Genomic DNA, 19307 nt, shown 5'->3' with positions numbered 1-19307 from the left:
GGTCACTTCACCCTGGGCACAGAGAGAACTGCTCCTGTCTGTGCTCCTGCACTCTGAAGATGCCGGTCACAGGTGCTGGTGAAACGTTAGGAAACAAGACTTCAAGACCACGGCCACACAGCCCGGAAGACCCACACCAGCCTTACATACCCACTTTGCTTTACCACTTTTCTACCACGTTTAGAAGAGCAGCCCTCAGACATTCCAGACTACTAAATGTGAACACTGACTAAAAAGGCTGTTAATTTAAGCCTAAATATCATTTTATCTGAAAAAGTAAAATTTAATGTAGTCACTATGGCTTTCAAGCAGAAATCTAACTTATAACATACCACGTAGTATCTAATTTCACTGACATCTCCCTTATTTTTATTTGCTTGAATGAAAGCTAATTAAACATTAGGAAATGAAATTGTACATGTTTCTCATACATTATCATACTGCACTTTTTTTAAACAGTAAAAAGCTATGTATGTTTACATACATTTGTAAGTTGTTGGCAAGCCCCAACTTGTTCTATGTTGCTTACTCGATGTTACTTACACATTTGTAAATGTGTTTGGAAATATAGACTAAATATATATTAGAAGTTTTCAGTAAAGTACAAGCACTTACTCTATTGATTTTCAAATCTTGGAATTATTTGGCACATATTATGGCTCAGGTTTATTACTCACAATCTGAATGAATAATTAAATGTCCTGTGATATAAACTTCAATAGAAAAGACTAGCATTTTCAACAGTGCTGACTGACAAATTTCAGTTTGTCATACCCACCATAGCAGATGTCATGGGGTCCCCATCAATAAGTAAAATGTCAAAGCAACAATAAGTAACAAACAAAATGGAGAAGAAAAAGTCTGAAAGGCAGCTGAAGGCATAAAAATATCTTCATACTTGTAAATACTGACCACATGCTCTGAAACCGGTGGAGAATCTATATCATGCCGAGTTATAGAACCTAAAATAGGTAAAACAAAAGAAAGAAAATATAAGAGAAATCATATTAACAATAAATATTGGAAATGCCATAACAAAGAAGGAACATTTTATCATATATGGTGGTTATATAAAAAAAACTTAAAAGTATTAGAAAGAAATACAACAAAATATTCTAGAATATTCTCTTGTTAACTTAAATGGTTGGAGCCCTACCCCTAACTGCCTAAATACTTCAGTCCACTAACACCATCTTAATTTTTCATTGCTACTTGACCCTAAGGTCATTATGGCAATACCATTTGACATGTGGGGAGGCGGCAGGGTGGTATGAATGCACCAGAATAACCACAATGACAAGTAAGCAACTAACTGTAATTTTGGGTAGTCTCTGTGCATCATATTGATGGGAAAATACAATTACCTGAAAGAGGTGGACTTCAAAATGTGGACTGACTATATCTATTCACTGCTTTAAATTTAATAAATACTGTACAAACTTTTTTTCTCTAAATGACTAGCCAGTGGTATCTTGCATTTGACTTATCATGGAACTGATATTGAGAAGACAAAGAAAGCTTTAGTCTTCTCTCTCACTTGAGGGAGAGAAGTCTGCTAATTGGGCAACAGACCAGCTAAAAGCTTCAGCTGAATTTAGCTTGGATCCAGAATGAAAAGAACATTGAACTAAGCTTCTTTCACCACTTTAAAAGCTCTATTCCATGGTATTCAAACTTTCAGAGTCCCGAATGTATGCAGGAAAGACCTTAGTACAGTAGACAACAGAAATGTGAGTATCTGAATTAGAGATTTGATACATTAGATCATTGGTTCTCAACGGGGGCGCTACCGCCCCCAGGGGGCGGTGGGAGGATGCTGAGGGGCGGTGAACTTGTTTTGGGCGGTAGGGGGGCAGTGGGCATGTTTTGGGCGGTAGAGGGGCGAGGAGCATGTTTTGGCATTCAAACTTAATTTTAAAACTCCCCCAAAAATTTATTAAATCGATTATCCGGTTTACACCATTTGTACCAGCAATAAAACGAACGTACGCGACGGCTGCCCTCACGCACTTCTAAGAATGGTGAGATGAATTTGTATTCTAGGTAGGATGACCTTGAAGAACTCGACACTACGATTCTTCTCCAATCCCAACCAGCACAGCGCATGCGTCAGCTGTTTTCCCGCGCGATTAATCGCAGCGCGTGCGTCAGCTGTCTTCCCGCGCGATTAATCGCAGTGCGTGCGTTGAGTGTCCTTTCAATATGAATGTTTGATTTGACCCGTGTTTCTTGAGTTGCTTTTCATTCGCTTCATTTTTTTTGCATTAGTCATTTTAATTTTAATAAAAGGAATGCAATTACCTTCCAGGGCAAAAGTATCAAGTTAAATCGAACAAATTTGGTGTGTAAGTCTACTGAAAAAAATTACTTAAATTTTTTGCCTTTTATAATTCAGTAACTCTCCCCCCCAAAGGGTGGCATTGAAAAATTTTCTGCTCCTTAGGGGGGCGGCAGCTTCAAAAAGGTTGAGAATCACTGCATTAGATCAAAAATGGCAGGGAAGAAAAGTCTAGTAATTAATTCAATGAAGCAAAAATTACTCAGATTAAAAATTCTGATGAACAATTTGTAGCAGATGTGGGAAGTATTTTGAAGGTAAACAAGGAACACAATGAAGTTACCTGCCTACAGGGTCTTTATCACAGAAATAATTTACATTTCCTAACATTTCTTATACTGCTGAGCAAAATCAGCTAATTTTCATGGAAAATTTTACATGTGAATTTTTATCATTTATGTAATCATTTCTCATTGCAGCCAGAGTTTAAACTTGAAAGTGAAACTGCTAATTATTTTTAACTGTTTTCATTCATTATTGTGATTCCTTGGATATACAGTACAGTACTATATTACAGGTAGTCCTTGACTTACAATGGCAATTGGGACCAGAATTTCCATCACCAAGCTATGCGGTCATAAAGCACAACCGCATTGCTTAGAGACAGCAATCCCTGTAGTCCTGGTTGCTGTCATTAACTGAATCCCATGGTCGTCAGGCAAGGCAGCTTCCTGCTGGCTTCCCACAACCAAAGTGGAGATATTGCCAAAAACTTTTTCAGGCCATAGTCTAGTGACTTTAACATTTGAAAGGAAAATTTCAAATTTCAGATCAGTGTCAGGTCTGTGATGCTCAAATCCCAATTGAGAAAATCTCATGCAACCCAAGTTAGGTTCAAAAAAGGTTTCATTTATTGGAACATACATGCAGCTCTAAGCAAAGCATTGCTAAAACTAAAGCCCACGCTTTTCCCACTTAACTTTTACCCCCATTTCTCACCCCCCTCTTTTCAGGTGCCAAATGTGGTTCTCACAGAGGTGCGACCTTGCACATTCCTAACCTCCAATAACAGTCCATCTTCCTGGCCTTTGATAGTGTCCCAGTTCCTTCTACTTTCACTTCCCCCCTCCCCCTCCTAAAGAATGGCAGAAATAAAGCAAGCAACTACTATATTAATATTTTGATTGCTGACGGTTCTCACAATCAGTTTATTATAGCCCCAAGGCCATATATAATAAAATATCTAATAGTAGAAGTGTTACATACATACATACATCAGAAACAAACAAAAAATAATTAACAGATATAATAAAATAAAAAAGAATAAAAATAGTACAGGCATACCTCAGAGATATTGAGGGTTTAGTTCCAGACCACTGCAATAAAGTGAGTACTGCAATAAAGCAAGTCACATGAATTTTTTGGTTTCCCAGTGCATATAAAAGTTATGTTTACACTATAATGTAGTCCAGTAAGTGTGCAATAGCATTATGTCTAAAAAAACAGTGTACATACCTTAATTAAAATATTTTATTGCTAAAAGGCTAATCATCATCTGATTAATAATAATGAAAAAGTTTGAAATATTGCGAGAATTACTAAAATGTGACACTGAGACACAAAGTGAGCAAATGATGTTGGAAAAATGGTGCCAATACACTTGTTCAATGCAGTGTTGCCACAAACCTTCAATTTGTAAAAAAAAAAAAAATGCAATATCTGCGAAGTGCAATAAAGTGAAGTGCAATAAAACGAGGTATGCCTGTTCCAAACTTAATTAATTGTGCAGTGTATTGTACAGATGGTAGCACAAAATTGGGAGACTTGGGAAGATAATTTTGAGTCCTTGTCTGAAATAAGCAACATTAAGTAGAAGTCACACTCCCTATCCGGAAATTTATTCAAGATCGGATAAATGAAGGTCTGTCTAGAGTTCTTATATAGGGAGCAACATAGTAGCATGTGGCTTAGAGTTTCTGTTATCAACACATGGGAATAACTGAAGGTACAGTGGAACCTCGGTTTACGAAGTTAATTCGTTCCGTGACTCTGGTCATACCCCGAATTGGTCGCAACCCGAAGCAAATTTTCCCATAAGGTTCAATGTAATTACCGTTAATCCGTTCTGGCATGGAGGACAGGGAGGCAGCTATTGCTTGGAGGGAGAGTCCCCCTCCCTACGACCACGTGTCAGGGTGGAAAATGGCCACGGACCACGTGTCAGGGGCGGAAAAATAGCCGCGGACCACGTGTCAGGGGCGGGAAAATGGCCACGGACCACGTGTCAGAGGCGGAAAAATGGCCGCGGACCACGCGTCAGGGGCGGAAAATGGCTGCGGATGTGTCGGGCGGAAAAATGGCTGCGGACCACATGTCGGGCAGGAAAATGGCCACGGACCATGTGTCAGAGGCGGAAAAATGGCCGCGGACTACGTGTCAGAGGCGGAAAAATGGCCGCGGACCACGTGCCAGGGGCGGAAAAATGGCTGCGGACCACACGTCAGGGGCGGAAAATGGCTGCGGACGTGTCAGGGGCGGAAAAATGGCTGCGGACCACATGTTGGGCGGGAAAATGGCCGCGGACCATGTGTCAGAGGCGGAAAAATGGCCGCGGACTACGTGTCAGAGGCGGAAAAATGGCTGCGGACCACGTGCCAGGGGCGGAAAAATGGCTGCAGGCCACGTGTCAGGGGCGGAAAAATGGCCATGGACCATGTCACAGGAGGGAAAATAGCCGCGTATCCTGTTCGTACCCCGAGGCGGAGTTGGCAAACCAAGGTAAATTTTTGCAGCCGGAGCTGGTCATAACCCGAAAAGTTCGTTAACAGAGCCATTCGTAACCCGAGGTACCACTGTATATAGGATTACCCTTAAAATGTCTAAAAAGAACTGCTGAGGGCAATGCATCCAATCTGGCTAAAGTGAAGGCCTTACAAAATTTCACAATCATAATTTTTAAATTTTATTTATTTATTTATTTGTTTGTTTGTTTATTTATTTATATTTCAAATTTAGTCACCACTCATCTCACTGAAAGATGGATAATGGATGATAAATAGGAGGCTGGAGCGAACCCTTTTGGAAGAATATGATAAATATTGGGGTGTGACACCTTGCTTAAATTTGTTTGGAGATCTCTATCTTAAATTCATTGTTTGAAGGCAATTCTAGCATTATCAAAACCTAATGAGCACAATTTTTTCATAGAGAAACCCAGTAAACAAATTTTATCTAGGGCTTTTTTAAGTCATGATGATTTAAAATGATCTTTAAGTACTAATGGGGCAAAACCAATAGGAAGGAGGATTAACTTTAGCCAAAAGATAATAAAAAGAAACCATGCTCCAGTAGTTATAGTCTCGTTGGACACTAGTCCAACAAGACTATTCCTCTCTATATGTAAGATGCCATTTATTAATAAACTTATTTTGAATAGTTTCAAGAATGTTAAACTTTGCAAAAGAGCAAATTTGGAGCCATAAAGAAACTGAGGTTTGCAAGCTACAAGGCTATAATGAGCTCCTTTTGAGTGGTAAAAATCTTACAATAGCTGTAAAAGTATGCTGTGTGACACTTGCCCAGTAAAAGAATGCATTCCAAGATAGAGAAGTATGGAACTGCACTCCAAGATATTTGTAGGTGCATACCTGCTCAATTTATTTGCCGTTTGTGAATTTTATGATGGTTGGGCAAAAACTAAAACTGGCTTTCTCATGGTTTATTGATAACTTTTGTTTTGTATTCTGCAATTTGTGGTGTCTGAAGTGAATGATTTAACTTGCAGGGAAATTCCTTTTTTGTACCTGAAGAGGCTTTAGTATGTATGAAGCTACCACTCTTTGCCTTGTCAGAGAGTAAGGATTCATTAATACAATCATTTGACTGTTGCACAATTTTGTCAGTTTGTTTTACTTGCCCTTTATCAGAGTGCATGTCCAGAATGTGTGGCTTAGCTGGAGCTTCTGGATAAGGCTTAAAATAAGGGGTGGGTCTAGCTTCACATTTTTGAACAAAATGCTCAAAATCTTGTTTTGGCAATTCCAGATCATATTTTATAGCTTCCAGCTGCTCAAATAATGAGATAACAGTTTGTGCTGTAGAAAGGCATTGCTTTGCCATAAACTCCACTGAATTTTCCCAAGGGGGCCTCTCCATATTCTGATTTTGCTTCTTATTTTTAAACTTATTTTTATTTCCCTTGATGTTAGCAGGTGAGCTAGCAAGTTGTACTGGAGACACAGTGAGAGACCAGGAGGGAAACCAGATTTTCATTTAGCTCTTCCCTGACAGATAGCGAAAGATATAGCAGCTGTTGTTTTTCCAGTTCTGTTTGAAAGCCCCATTCAAGTGCTTCAAGGGCTGCAAATTTGTTAGAGGTAGGAGGGAAATTTGTTTTACTTACAGATCCCTTTTGTATAAAATGTTAATCTATCTTTGGCTGTTTAGCAGGCTTTGATGAAGAAAGAGAGCCTGGATTGATACCATGTTGTCCCTTTCTTCTTTCCATATTGTTCAAGTCCACTCAGAATCTTTTACTTGCACCTTTTACCTCCACATTCATCAGGCTTGAAAAAAAGTTGAATAAGTCTAGTAAAAATCTAATAAATCTACTGTAGCCTAGTATACTTATTTTAATTAAAAATTAATTAGAAGGAAAATATTTTAGTACAGTGTATTTTAAAAAATATACTATTTTTTAAATAACATAAAATTGAAAAGGCAGGAGCTTAAAAAAATATGGGTTGCTGGGCTAATGCCTTGGCTCCACCCCCCTAAAAGGAAAATTAGTTCCTTCAGATGGAGATTGAATGAGACATTATTACAAAAAGAAGCAATAGTAGACGACTGTAAAAAGAAGTTGAAATAATTTTTTCAGAATAATCTTAATAAAGATACAGATATAAGGACAGTGTGGGAAGCGAGTAAAACTTTCATGAGAGGACATTTTATATAACATAATATCAAACTTAAAAAGCAGAGGCCAGAAAAAACACAAGCAGTTCTAGATAAGATAGATGAAAGAAGAGGAATTAAAGAAATTTCCAGGAAAGAAAAATATTTCGCAACAAATCAAATTTTTAGAGCAACAGTTACCTAAGAGAAATGGAAATAAAAATGAATTATGCAAAGCAAAAAAACTTTGCAAAAAAGCGGGGAAATGGTTGACATATAAATTATGAAACGAAAAAGAGAAAAAATATTGAAATTACAAGATGGAAATACTAAGACAACAGATAACATAAGGATACAAAAAATATTCCATCAAAATTATATAAAGAGGTTTCCCTGGTGAAAGTTGATGAATACTTAAAGAAACAAAATTCCCTGAAGATTACAGATAAACAGAAACAAATTATGAATGGACCTACAACAATAAGGGAAATTTGTAAAGTGATAAAAAAGTCTAAAATAGGGAAAGCACCAGGACCAGATGGCTTATCAGCTTCCTATTATAAATACTTTGAGGATGAATTACTACAACCTTTCCAAAAGATGATGAATTCTATTTTACAGAATGAAAGAATACCAGATAGATGGATAGAGACTAATATAGCATTAATTCCAAAAGAAGGCCAAGATTTGATTTCATCAAAGAATTATCATCCAATATCATTACTGTACAATGGCTATAAGATATTTACGATTTTGGCTGACAGGATGAAAATAATTTTACAGGACATTATTCATGAAGATCAATGTGGGTTTTTATCCAACAGACAGTTAAGAGACAATATTAGAAATGTATTGGACATTTTGGAAAATTTAGAACAACATAATGAAAAACACACCACACTGATTTTTTTAGATGCAACTTAACAAATTGAACTGGACTTTTTTATTCAAAATTCTGGAAGATAGGGACTTTGGAGAGAATTTTATTAAATGGGTGAAATCAATTTATACTTTATAAAAGGCACAAATAAACATTAATGGAGAATTAACAAAACCTTGTGAGATACAAAAAGGATAAGACAAAGATGCCCTTTATCTCCACTTTTGTTCATTCTAGCTCTAGAAGTATTGAATAGAGACATAACCACACCAAACAATCATGCCAAGATGTTAAAGCTCAGATGTAATTACAAGAAACTAATAGCTACCAAGAAGGTTCAACACACAGCTACAGTTTGGTCTGAGCTAGAAAAGTCAGCAAAAGGGTCCAACTCAGTCATATTTTGGAATATTTTATCTGGCATGCTGAAGGAGTGTGAGCTTCTACTTGATATCCCCATCCCAGCTACAGTTTGGGAGGACTTTTATGCTAATTTATTTGCCAATTCCAAACAAGAACATCCAGAAATCATGACTACTGAGTCTTTGACCCTTGATAATCTCCCTCCTTGGCCACCAATGTCAGTGACAGAAGTTAAATATATTATTCAGTCACTGAAACCCAATAAGGCACCTGATAAAGACTTCCTACCCCCCAGAACTTTTCAGGTCACACATTGACTGGTGGGCTCCACTGCTGGTAGGGCTGTTTACATATAAAGACAACACTGGCCATATTCCAGCAGGTTGGGAACTTTCCATCATTGTTCCCATACACAAAAAAAGAGATAAGGAAGACCCAAAAAATTACAGACCCATAAACCTTATTGATACAACAGCTAAGATGTACACAAAATATCTCTTGAGAAAAATAGAGGATTGGGCAATTGAGAAGAATATATTAGTGGAAGAACAGGCTAGGTTCAGACCTGGGTACTCCACAATTGACAACTGCTTTGTATGACACCATCTTATCACCAAAGATAATTTACAATCTTAGATGGTAAACATTTGTTTACATCTTTCATAGATCTTAGTACAGCATCTGACTCCATAAACAGAGACTTCTTATGGAAGAAGCTTGCTGAGCTAAATATGGAACCTAGACTTTTATACCTGATAAAGGCCCCCTATACAAATAAATGCCTGAAAGTCTGTACTGGAGTCAATGGCTCTCTTACACAGAGCATACCCACTTGTAAGAGAGGGATGCATTCTGGCATCAATATTGTTTAATTTTTATGTCAATGACATACCAGGATTTCTCTGCTCTACAGATGTTCACATGCCAAAAATCCTGAACAGACGCATCAACATCCTTTGGTATGCAGATGACATGGTTTTGATGGCACACTCTCAAATAGGCCTGAGAAGATTGATGGGGAAATTTGGTGCTTATTGCACTCCAATGTTCTGAATATTAACAAGACTAAATCCAAAGTGGTAGTTTTTGGGAAAAGGATGGCCCAAATACAGTTGGCACTTGGATAGAGAACCTATAAAACAAATAGACCTCTTCTCATATTTAGCGATGGTTTTTACAGATACAGGGTCTTGGGCTAAGCACTTCAAACAAAGTTCTATAAAGGCAACAACAAGGTCCAAAAAGCTAATTAAATTACTTAGTTATAGCCACCCAAGTTCTCTGCTCCCCACTCTAAAGGCCCACAAGGCAAAAATTGTACCAATGTTAACATATGGTGCAGATTTGTCAGGACTATCAAAGGCCTTCTTACTGGAACAAAATCAAGCATGCTTTCTAAGAACTATTTTAGGAACCAAGAGGAATACACCAGCAGCAGAAGAGATGAAACCCGCATCCATTCCATTTATAGTCTAACATTAACCAAAGTCTTTAATTACTGGTGGAGAATCCTCTTAATGCAACCTGACAGACTACCAAAAATGTGCCTTGAAGAACAGATGGCCACACTTCAGCCCACCGCATGGATCAATCAACTTCTCCAAATCATCGCCTATCTCGGCTTCTCACACAATATCTATTCTCAGTCGATCAGGCCAAGGCAATATTCAGACAAAGAGTTCTGGATGTTAATGCCCAAACTGATATTGAATCACTTGCAAACATCAAGTCATTGAAATGGCTGGCCAAAAATAAACGTCCTTCCAAACAGAAAAATACTTGATAATGGGTTTGACTCAATACCATAGGACAGCTCTTAGCAGAGCAAGATTCGAGCAGTTAGATTTTATGGTCAAATACAGATGATTCCACCAAGTGCCATATCCTGAGAAAATATGTATTTGTGGAGCATCAGAAATAGAAGACATTCCACATGACCTGTTCAACTGTCAATTATATGCCTCAATAAAAAGATTGAGGATCATTTTCATAGCAACAACACGAGGCAGGTGTGGCAGGGGATTCAACAAATTACCAACTATAGACTGAATAATGTCATTTCTGCTGATGGGGATGCTTCATTGGTAGAGAAGCTGAATCATTTTTTTGCCCGTTTTGAAGTGGAGCCACCAGAGGCAGCTAGAGTACAGCCATTGGTCCAATATAGCCCCTGCCTCACCATGGAGGAGCATGAGGTGAGGAGTATTTTGAGGGCTGTGGACCCTAGAAAGGCTGCCGGACCTGATGGCATCTCTGGCCGGGTGCTTAAAGACTGTGCTGACCAGTTGGCTGGGGTTTTCACCAAGATCTTTAATCGGTCTTTATCCCAGTCCACTATTCCATCCTGTCTGAAGGCTTCCATCATTGTTCCGCTGCCAAAGAAGTTCCCTATTAACAATCTCAGCGACTACAGACCAGTGGCACTCACGCCTATCATCATGAAGTGCTTTGAAAAATTGGTCTGTAGGCACATCATTTCCTGCCTTCCACATACATTTGATAAACATCAGTTTGCATATAGAACTAATAGATCCACAGAGGATGCTATAGCCATCACTCTCCACACTGCTCTGACTCATCTGGAACAGCGGGGGACCTATGTGAGGATGCTTTTTGTAGACTTTAGCTCTGCATTCAATACAATACTTCCACATAGACTGGTGTCTAAACTTATGGATCTTGAGTCTCCATATTCAATCTGTTCTTGGATTTTGGACTTCCTGTCTGGCCGCTCCCAGAGGGTTAGATTAGGCAATTATATCTCCTCAGCTCTTATTCTCAACACTGGTTCACCACAGGGCTGCATGTTGAGTCCCTTACTTTACACTCTTTATACATATGACTGAACCCCCACTCACTTCAGCAATATTATCATTAAATTTGCAGATGATACAACAGTGGTAGGGCTTACCTCCAAAGGAGATGAGTCTGCCTACCGGGATGAGGTGGACCGGTTGCTTTCATGGTGCGGAGACAATAATTTGGCTCTTAATATCAGTAAGACCAAGGAGCTTATAGTGGACTATAGGAGGAATAGATTAGATGTCCAGCCCCTGGTTATCAATGGAGACCGAGTGGAGCGGGTGGCCAGTTTTAGGTTTCTGGGTGTTACTATAAAGGAGGACTTGACCTGGGCCGTTCATATTGCAGCCTTGGTTAAGAGGGCCCAGCAGAGATTATACTACCTGAGACTTTTCAGGAAACAACAACTGAATGAAAAACTGCTGGTGACCTTCTACCGCTGTACCATTGAGAGCATTTTGACCTACTGCACCTGTGTATAGTTTGCTAACTGCACAGTGGCAGATAGGAAAGCGCTCCAGAGGGTTACCATCACTGCCCAGAGGATCATTGGTTGCCCTCTCCCCTCTTTGGAAGAACTTTATAGTTCCCGCTGCCTTAAGAAGGCTCAAAACATTCTTAAGGATCCATCCCACCCAGGACATTCTTTTTTTGAACTATTACCATCTGGCAGACGGTACAGGATAATGAAAACAAGGACGAATAGGCTGAAGAATAGCTTCTATCTTAGAGCTGTAACTATACTGAATTCTATCGTATAGTGCAGTATTAACGCAGCATCAGGGGTTGTGCAATATGGAATGTGAAGGTTGTGTTATATGTTTTATGTGTGTTACGTGTTTTATGTGTTCTATGGTTTTTATATTTTTAAAGCTGCACTGGGGTGGCATTTAATTTCGTTGTACAAGTAGTACAATGACAATAAAGATTTCTATTCTATAAGGGCTCAATACTGTGAGACTAGGCTGAAGCTGCCATAACCTAAAGATGAAGCAGGCACGTAAGCAGAGAGGACAAAAGCCAGGAAACTTATCTATGGGATCCCTTCGGGGAGGTAGATAAGAAGGAAGCAAGTCGTTAAGGAAAAAAACAAAGGACCTAAACCAGAAAAAAAGTTGGGCCTGAGCATATGGAAACCCCAATCCCATCAACAACTGCCAGACTTGTGAATCAACAAAGCAAGGACTTTTGGGGATAAAAGGGGTCCCAAAGCCCGCCCACTCTGAGTCGTCTGAGTCGTCTGAGTAGTCTGAGCTGAGTAATCTGAGTCACCTTTGGATCCAGACTTGGCAGCTTCCATCCCTCTAGCTAGTGCCTGGCAGCCTAGTTGGGAAGGACCTGGGTAAGTGTGGAAGAGCGTGTGTGTGTGTGTATGAGAAAGAGCAAATGTACCTTGCAACCAGTAAAGTTTTGCTGTTACTTTAAATTCACTGGGTCTCCGTGTATTACAAAGAACCTCTTGTGCCTCAGTGTTCGGTTGGAAGTGATTTGTGTGTATCCCTATTATTTCCCGGCTGTTGACCAGGGCTGTGTGTCTGTCTGCTCCAGCCGCACCTATCTGGAAAACCCAGGTAGAAAGCAAGGGGGGCTGACAAGATCAACAGGCTGTGAGTGTGTGTGTGAGTGACCATAAGCCGAACCTGGGAGCAGCGTGTGTAACATTCTTATTGGTGTCAGCAGTGGGATTCACGGTTTGGACCCTTTGAATTTATTATTTGAGGGATTAGTTATGCCTTTGTGGAAATTTGGAGATGCCCAACAAAAGGGTGCTTTGTCACTGCCTGCCTCCCAGGCGACAGCTTCACTGGAGAATTCTGAGGAGGGGGAAATAGGTTTGGTATATTGTGAAGTGATGGAGAAACTTGTTAAGAAGTTGGGATTGCCTCTTGGTGACTTGCAGGAGAAAATGAAGTCAGAGTATTCAGGGAGGGACGTTAGGATAGAATTTGGAAAGCTGTACAAATTAAGAGGAGGGAAGAAACAGAGAGATTTACCTAGAGTGTTGGCAGTAATATTGGGAGTTGGCTTGTCCCAGATGGATCAGCTCCTCACACAGTTGCGGTCAGAGAACTTCTCTTTAAAAGGAGACTTGGAACAACTCAAAAATACCACCATGTTTTGCAGGCTGATTACCAGCTGCAAAAGAGTCAAATGGTGGAACTAAGAGAGACCTTGGCTCAACTGAAGGATAGTGTAGAAAGGGAAGAGGAATGGCAACAAAAGCATGCTGCACAAGAACTAAAAATTGAAGCTTTAAAGGACCTTATGCAGACCTCTGCTAAGAATAAGGGCAGAGCATGTGGAGAATGTGGAAAGGTAGAGGAACTACGCAGACAAATAAGGCAGCAATCTTACCAAATTGCCTGCTTAACAGGCTCAGACCTAGATGAAACCCCAGACTTTCCCTTTGATGGGAAGGAGCCTTTTGAGGAATTAAGCCACAACCTCCCTGAGGCTTCAATAGCAGTAGTGGAAACCCAAGCACAAACAAGATGCAGAAATGCCCAAAACCAGCAATGGGAAGAGTGGGAACAAGTAGTCACTCATACTCCTTTATCAGGAGGAGAGCTGAAACAGATTGTTACAGATCTGGGGGCCTTGAGCCCTGACCCTCTCAAATGGACCTGGAGGCTACATCAACTCATTTTGTCAATTTGTCTGACCAAGAGATTGAGCGGGTCATATTAACATACCCTGAAGTTCGCACTAAGTGGCACACATACCGGCGACATCCTAATCCCCCCAATCCTGGTGACCGCCTTAGTGTCTTACAGGGTCTCCAAAACATGGTGCAGGATTTAATGATTGGTACCCAATTACGGCTTAAAGCCATTGAGGATCGGCAGGGGAAAGAGGACCCTTTAGAATTTTGCCATCGCTATTTATGGTATCAATTCATAGCCAGAACAGAGCCACCTAATAACAGGGATGAAGGGCAAACGATGGGTGACATCATGCAGCGCCCTTGGAGCAATCAGTCTTTAAAAGGCGTGCTGGGTGGGCTGCAGCACCCCGAGCGAGCTTGGATTGGGCGAGTGGATGTAGCTTACCCATTAGACTTGGCCACCTTGGAAACAGATCTGCGAGAAGCAAGGAAAGCTGTTGGAAATGTTGGAGAGGAAAGTAAAGTAAAGACTGTGGGGGAGGTGCGAATAATACAAGATAGGTGGGAAAGAAGTGGGGGAGACAGCAGGAATAGGAATTTGTGGAGTAATCAGGGGCAGAGAGTAGGGAATGGAGAGGAGCGTGTGCAAGTGTGGTGAAAGCTGAAAGACAAACATGGAGAGATGGGATGGGGCTCCTACTAGAAGCTTGAAGGAGCGGGTGGAGCAGTTACAGAGAAATCAGGGAGGAAAGCATGGATCAGAAGAGGAAGATGAAGGGAAAGTTAAGGAGAAAGAGCAACCTTTTTCGCTGCTCCGGCAGGAACTGAAACAATTAACAGAAGCTTTAAGAAAAGTTTCAGTCCTAGCTGTAAAGGGAGAAGAGGAAACTGCGATCTCAGACCCTGAGGAAACTGCAACCTCAGACCCCTCCTTAGTAAACTTCTAGGGCTGCCCCGCTGCTGTGGTAGGTAAACACATGGGTCTTGACTGGCAGTATCAGGGAAAGATTTTGAAAGACCCTAAAGGTGTGAGAAGTTACCTTTCTGTTTTAACCTGCAATGGTCCTAAACAGGCTCTATTAGACACTGGAGCTGAAACTTCTGTTATTAAACACTTTCCTTTAGGTGGCAAGCAGATTTCATCTTTATTGGTGACCTCCTACAATGGAGAGCGAAAGAATTTAGCTTGCTATAAATTGTGGATCAAAGTAGCTGGGGTTGAAGTCCCACTTAAAGTCATTTGGGACTCCTCTTGTATTGAGGACCTAATACTAGGACAAGATTGGCTAATAGAAAACAGATTTTGGTTTGACCCCTATTCTGGATGCCTATACCAATTAGCCCCAGGAGTGATGGGGCATGCTCCTATCTCTAAGCAAATATCCATTGCAGCCCTCTCTGCCTCACAGATCTTGGACTGGGAGGCTTTAGTTCCAGGGGTTAACCAAGCCCATTGCAGCCAATGTGGGAAACATGTTAGTGCACAGGTAGAGATCACTGGGCCCCCTGTACCCCCCCAGAAACAGTACCCATTTCCAAAGGCTGCTGAAGCAGGGATCGCAGAGATTATTAGCGAATTAGAGAAGGAAGGCATTCTAAAAAAACAAGTAAGCCCCTTCAATAGCCCCCTGTGGCCAGTTTTGAAATCAGATGGAAAAACTTATAGGATGGTGGTTGATTACAAAAAAATTAATGATCGGACCCCCCAGATGGCCCCCATAGTTGCCAGCATGCCCAATCTCCTCAGCAGAATTGGGCCCAAATTTAAATGGTTTCGTGTAATTGATCTAGCTAACTGCTTCTTTGCCCTGCCCTTAACAGAAGAAAGTCAAGCACGATTTGCTTTCACTTTCCCAGGGCAACAGTATGTCCCAACACGAGTACCTCAAGGATTTCATAATTCCCCAGCCATTGCTCACTATTATGTCACTCAGATCTAAGATGAGCTCTTGCCAGAAGATCAGGAACAGGTTCACTCTTATGTTGATGACATTTTAGTTGTAGGAGAGACAGAGGAAGAAGTGAAACATCGCACCCTTCAGGTGCTGGAGAAGATCAGGGATACTGGATTTAAAGTTAACCTAAAGAAGGCACAATTAGTGCAACAGGAAGTAAAATACCTAGGTGTAAACATTGGACGGGAAGGGCGGAGGATTGATGTAGACAAAGTCAAAGCCCTGACCTCCATGGCAGCTCCTAAGAATTTGAAATCCCTCAGAACAGTCTTGGGAGCTTTTAACTTTGTTCGCCAGCACATCCCTAATTTTGCAGACTTGGCCCGACCCTTGTACAAATTGCTAAAGAAGGCACAACCATGGGAGTGGGGAGAAGAGCAAGAAAATGCTTTTAAAACACTAAAACTTTGGGCGGGAAGGAATCCTGCCCTTCACAACCCAGAGACTAATTCTCCCTTTTGGATCAGGCCCAATTTCTCTGATCATGCTTTTGGAGCTGTGCTACTTCAAAAGGGGGAGGATGGTCAGTTACTACCTGTTGCCTATGATTCACGCACTCTTACTGGCCCAGAACAAAAATACACACCATGTGAGAAGGCCTGTGCAGCTGCTGTGTGGGCATTGCAAACCTTTGAGCTTTTTACAGGCACATCACCTATAATTTTGCAGGGATCCCATTCTCCTCTTAAATACATCTTACAAGCAAACCATATGCCCACAGCATCTAACCAAAAATTCGCTCAATAGACAGTTTATTTAACTCAAAGAGGGGTATCCCTAGAGAATTTATCCAAGCCCGATTTGCTCTCTGCCTCCATTCTGGAACAAAGCACGCAGCATGACTGCTTGCTCAGAGATTGGGCTGCCCAAAACCCTATGCCCCCTTTATCGTCTCTCACTCCAGACCAGGAAATCTGGTTTACTGATGGGGCTTCATGGTGGGAGGAAGGGACCAGATATACCTCTTGGGCAGCCATTTCTACCACAGGCTTAAAATTAGGGGCTCTTTTACCAAATTCTTACAGTGCACAAGAGCCAGAACTAGTGGCTGTTCAACAGGTACTGCAATATGTGATAGATAAAGAGAGGGAAAGTGTCTGCATAGTCACAGATAGTGAGTATGTTATGAAAGGGATTACCCACTACATGCAATACTGGGCAAGGGATCAGTGGGTGTCAGCTTCTGGCAAATTGCTAAAACATTCAGAGATATGGCAAGATATATATAACTGGCAGCGCCTGAATGGCTCCATATATTGGATTAAGGCTCACACTGGTTTAGACACTTGGTTCTTCTCCAAAAATGCAGAAGCAGATGCCTATATGAAAGAGGTTGCCCAACAAGTACGTGCCTTAGCAGTGATAAGTAAGTTGGGGGAAAAGGAACAGATTATTTTGGACTTGCACAACATGGCCCATGAGGGTGTAGAAAAAACCTTGGCAAAGGTACGTCAAGTTGCAACGTGGCCCAATCAGCGACAAATGGTTCAGCACATTGTTGCTAATTGCCTGGAATGCCAAGTCCAGAAACGGGACTACTCTAAGTTGCAACTCCCCCTTTATGGCCAGAGACAGATTGGTCCATGGCATACAATTTTCCTGGACTACATTGAGGGATTACCAAGAACTAGAGATGGTTGTACACATCTCTTAGTAGTAGTAGATGGATTTTCTGCCTGGGTGGAAGCCTTCCCCACACGCAATAATACTGCAGACACCACTGCAAGGTTGTTGTACCAACAGGTCTTTTGTCGCTGGGGCCTGCCATTCCAGATTTCGACAGATAGGGGCGCTTCTTTTGTTAGTCAACTCTTTGAAGCTTTCACCTCACAGTTAGGAATCCAGTGTAAACTACATGTGGCTTACCAGCCCCAGAGTAGTGGGAAATGTGAACACATGAATGGTACCATTAAGACAGCATTAAGGAAACTCTGTCTCCAACACCCACAAGCGTGGGCAGACTTTCTGCCAACTGTTCTAGCAGCCATCAGAAGCTCTATCTCCAGCTCAACTGGATACAGCCCCTATGAAATCCTGTTTGGTTTCCCTATGCACCTTGGGGTGCACTGGGAAACCAGGGGAGGATATGTGGATTGGAATCCTGAATGGCTTAAAAACCTAGCAGAAGTAAGAACAGACATGGCTAAAGCCTTGGAACAAGCTAATGCTGCTTCCAAAGAATCCAAAATTATCCCAAGTGACATTAAACCAGGGGATCAAGTTATGGTGAAAAAAGGAAAACCAGGAGGAGCCCTGGGACCGCGATGGAAGGGACCACACACAGTCCTTGATGTGATTTCACCCCATCTAGTGTACCTGGACACAAACAGATGGTGGCACCGCTCCCAAGTCAAGCCTGTGTAACCTGTGTAAATAGGCTAGATTGCTTTTGTCTTCCACTCCCTCTTTTGTCCCCCCCCCTTCTTTTGATTTTATCCATAGGATCCAAGCATGAAGATCTACATCCAAATTCTCCTGCTGGGACAATGCCTAGAAGCTCTGCAGCACAGTTCTAACAACAATTTTTTTGTAGAACTGGCACAAACAGCTATGAACAGCTCAGCTTTTTGCGTAGGGTGACTTTTGACAGTGGGAGGGGTCACATCCACTTGCTTCTTTGGAATACCCTCAAGCCTAGAGACATTAAGAGATGCTACTGCTTTAAAGAATTTCACTAATGACTCGTGGGAGGGAATGTTCTTTCACTTTGGATCTTCTCCAGAACCTAAACCATGGACAAACCAGAGGAGAATGACCCTGAATCTTTTAGGGGTAACCAATGCAACTCAATGTGTATATTTCACTAACCTTGGGAATCATAAACACCCACTGCCCTCCAATTCTCCTGTTTTTACTTGTGAAAAGGTCCACAATATCTCCTGTGCCTCCACCCCTTTATTTTTACCTAAAGGTTTCTTTTGGTTATGTGGGCATGAGGCCTATACTCATGTCCCAGCCTACAGTTCAGGGGAGCCTTGTGCCATTGGGTGTTTGACCTCTTTATATGCCCTGCCTCCCATGCAAGTAAACCCATCTTACTTAAAAGGGAACTATCATCTGATTGTGAGAGTGACGTGACACTCTTATCCAAAACAGAAGTCATGGCTCTGGCCCTCTCCGTGGTGGGGGTCCTTGCACTGAGCAAAATAACCTATATGGACCTAAGGAAAGTGGCCTGTATCCTAGCTAAAAGTGTCAACCTCACATCCTCCCTTATTGCAGCTCTAACTGAAGAAGTGACTGATATCAGGGCTGCAGTACTCCAAAACTGTGTGGCTATTGACTATTATTAAGGGCAGGACAGGGCTGTGAATCCTTTCAAGGTCTTTGTTGTTTTAACCTAACCAACAATGAGAACTACATTGAGGCAAAACTAGCCAAGCTTAAAATTCTAGCCTCTCACATCTCCCAAGATCCAGAGGGATGGAGCTGGTCATGGCTCACATCTTGGTTACCAGACTTTGGATCCTGGGGAAGGAAAATTGTTCAGACCTTGCTGTTTGTATTATTTGTCTTTATATTAATTTCCTC

At 41.3% G+C, this 19307-nt stretch overlaps 1 protein-coding gene across 7 annotated transcripts in view; it reads right to left on the bottom strand.

Moving 5' to 3' along the window:
* The window catches only part of FRRS1L (ferric chelate reductase 1 like), a 75984-nt gene that overhangs the window by 15354 nt on the left and 41323 nt on the right, over positions 1–19307 (bottom strand). For 2 of the 7 annotated variants that reach the window (XM_088139744.1, XM_088140217.1), the window contains exons 5-6: positions 3623–3671; positions 913–962 (exon numbers count right to left, since the gene is read on the bottom strand). In XM_088139744.1, the coding sequence (XP_087995870.1) occupies positions 944–962; positions 3623–3671 (68 nt within the window). In that variant the 3' untranslated portion in view covers positions 913–943. Of the gene's footprint in view, positions 1–54; positions 963–3622; positions 3672–19307 lie in introns of those variants that run through there. The other 5 variants (XM_088140765.1, XM_088138559.1, XM_088137725.1 and 2 more) reach the window with 3 other exon arrangements.

Source organism: Python bivittatus, unplaced genomic scaffold, assembly GCF_059951505.1.
Source record: "Python bivittatus isolate LINGU-HERP-01145 unplaced genomic scaffold, Pbiv_v1 ctg000000_np1212, whole genome shotgun sequence".
NCBI classification, from domain to species: domain Eukaryota; kingdom Metazoa; phylum Chordata; class Lepidosauria; order Squamata; family Pythonidae; genus Python; species Python bivittatus.
Note: the sequence above shows the minus strand (reverse complement) of the source record. Positions and strands in the feature narration are given on the sequence as shown.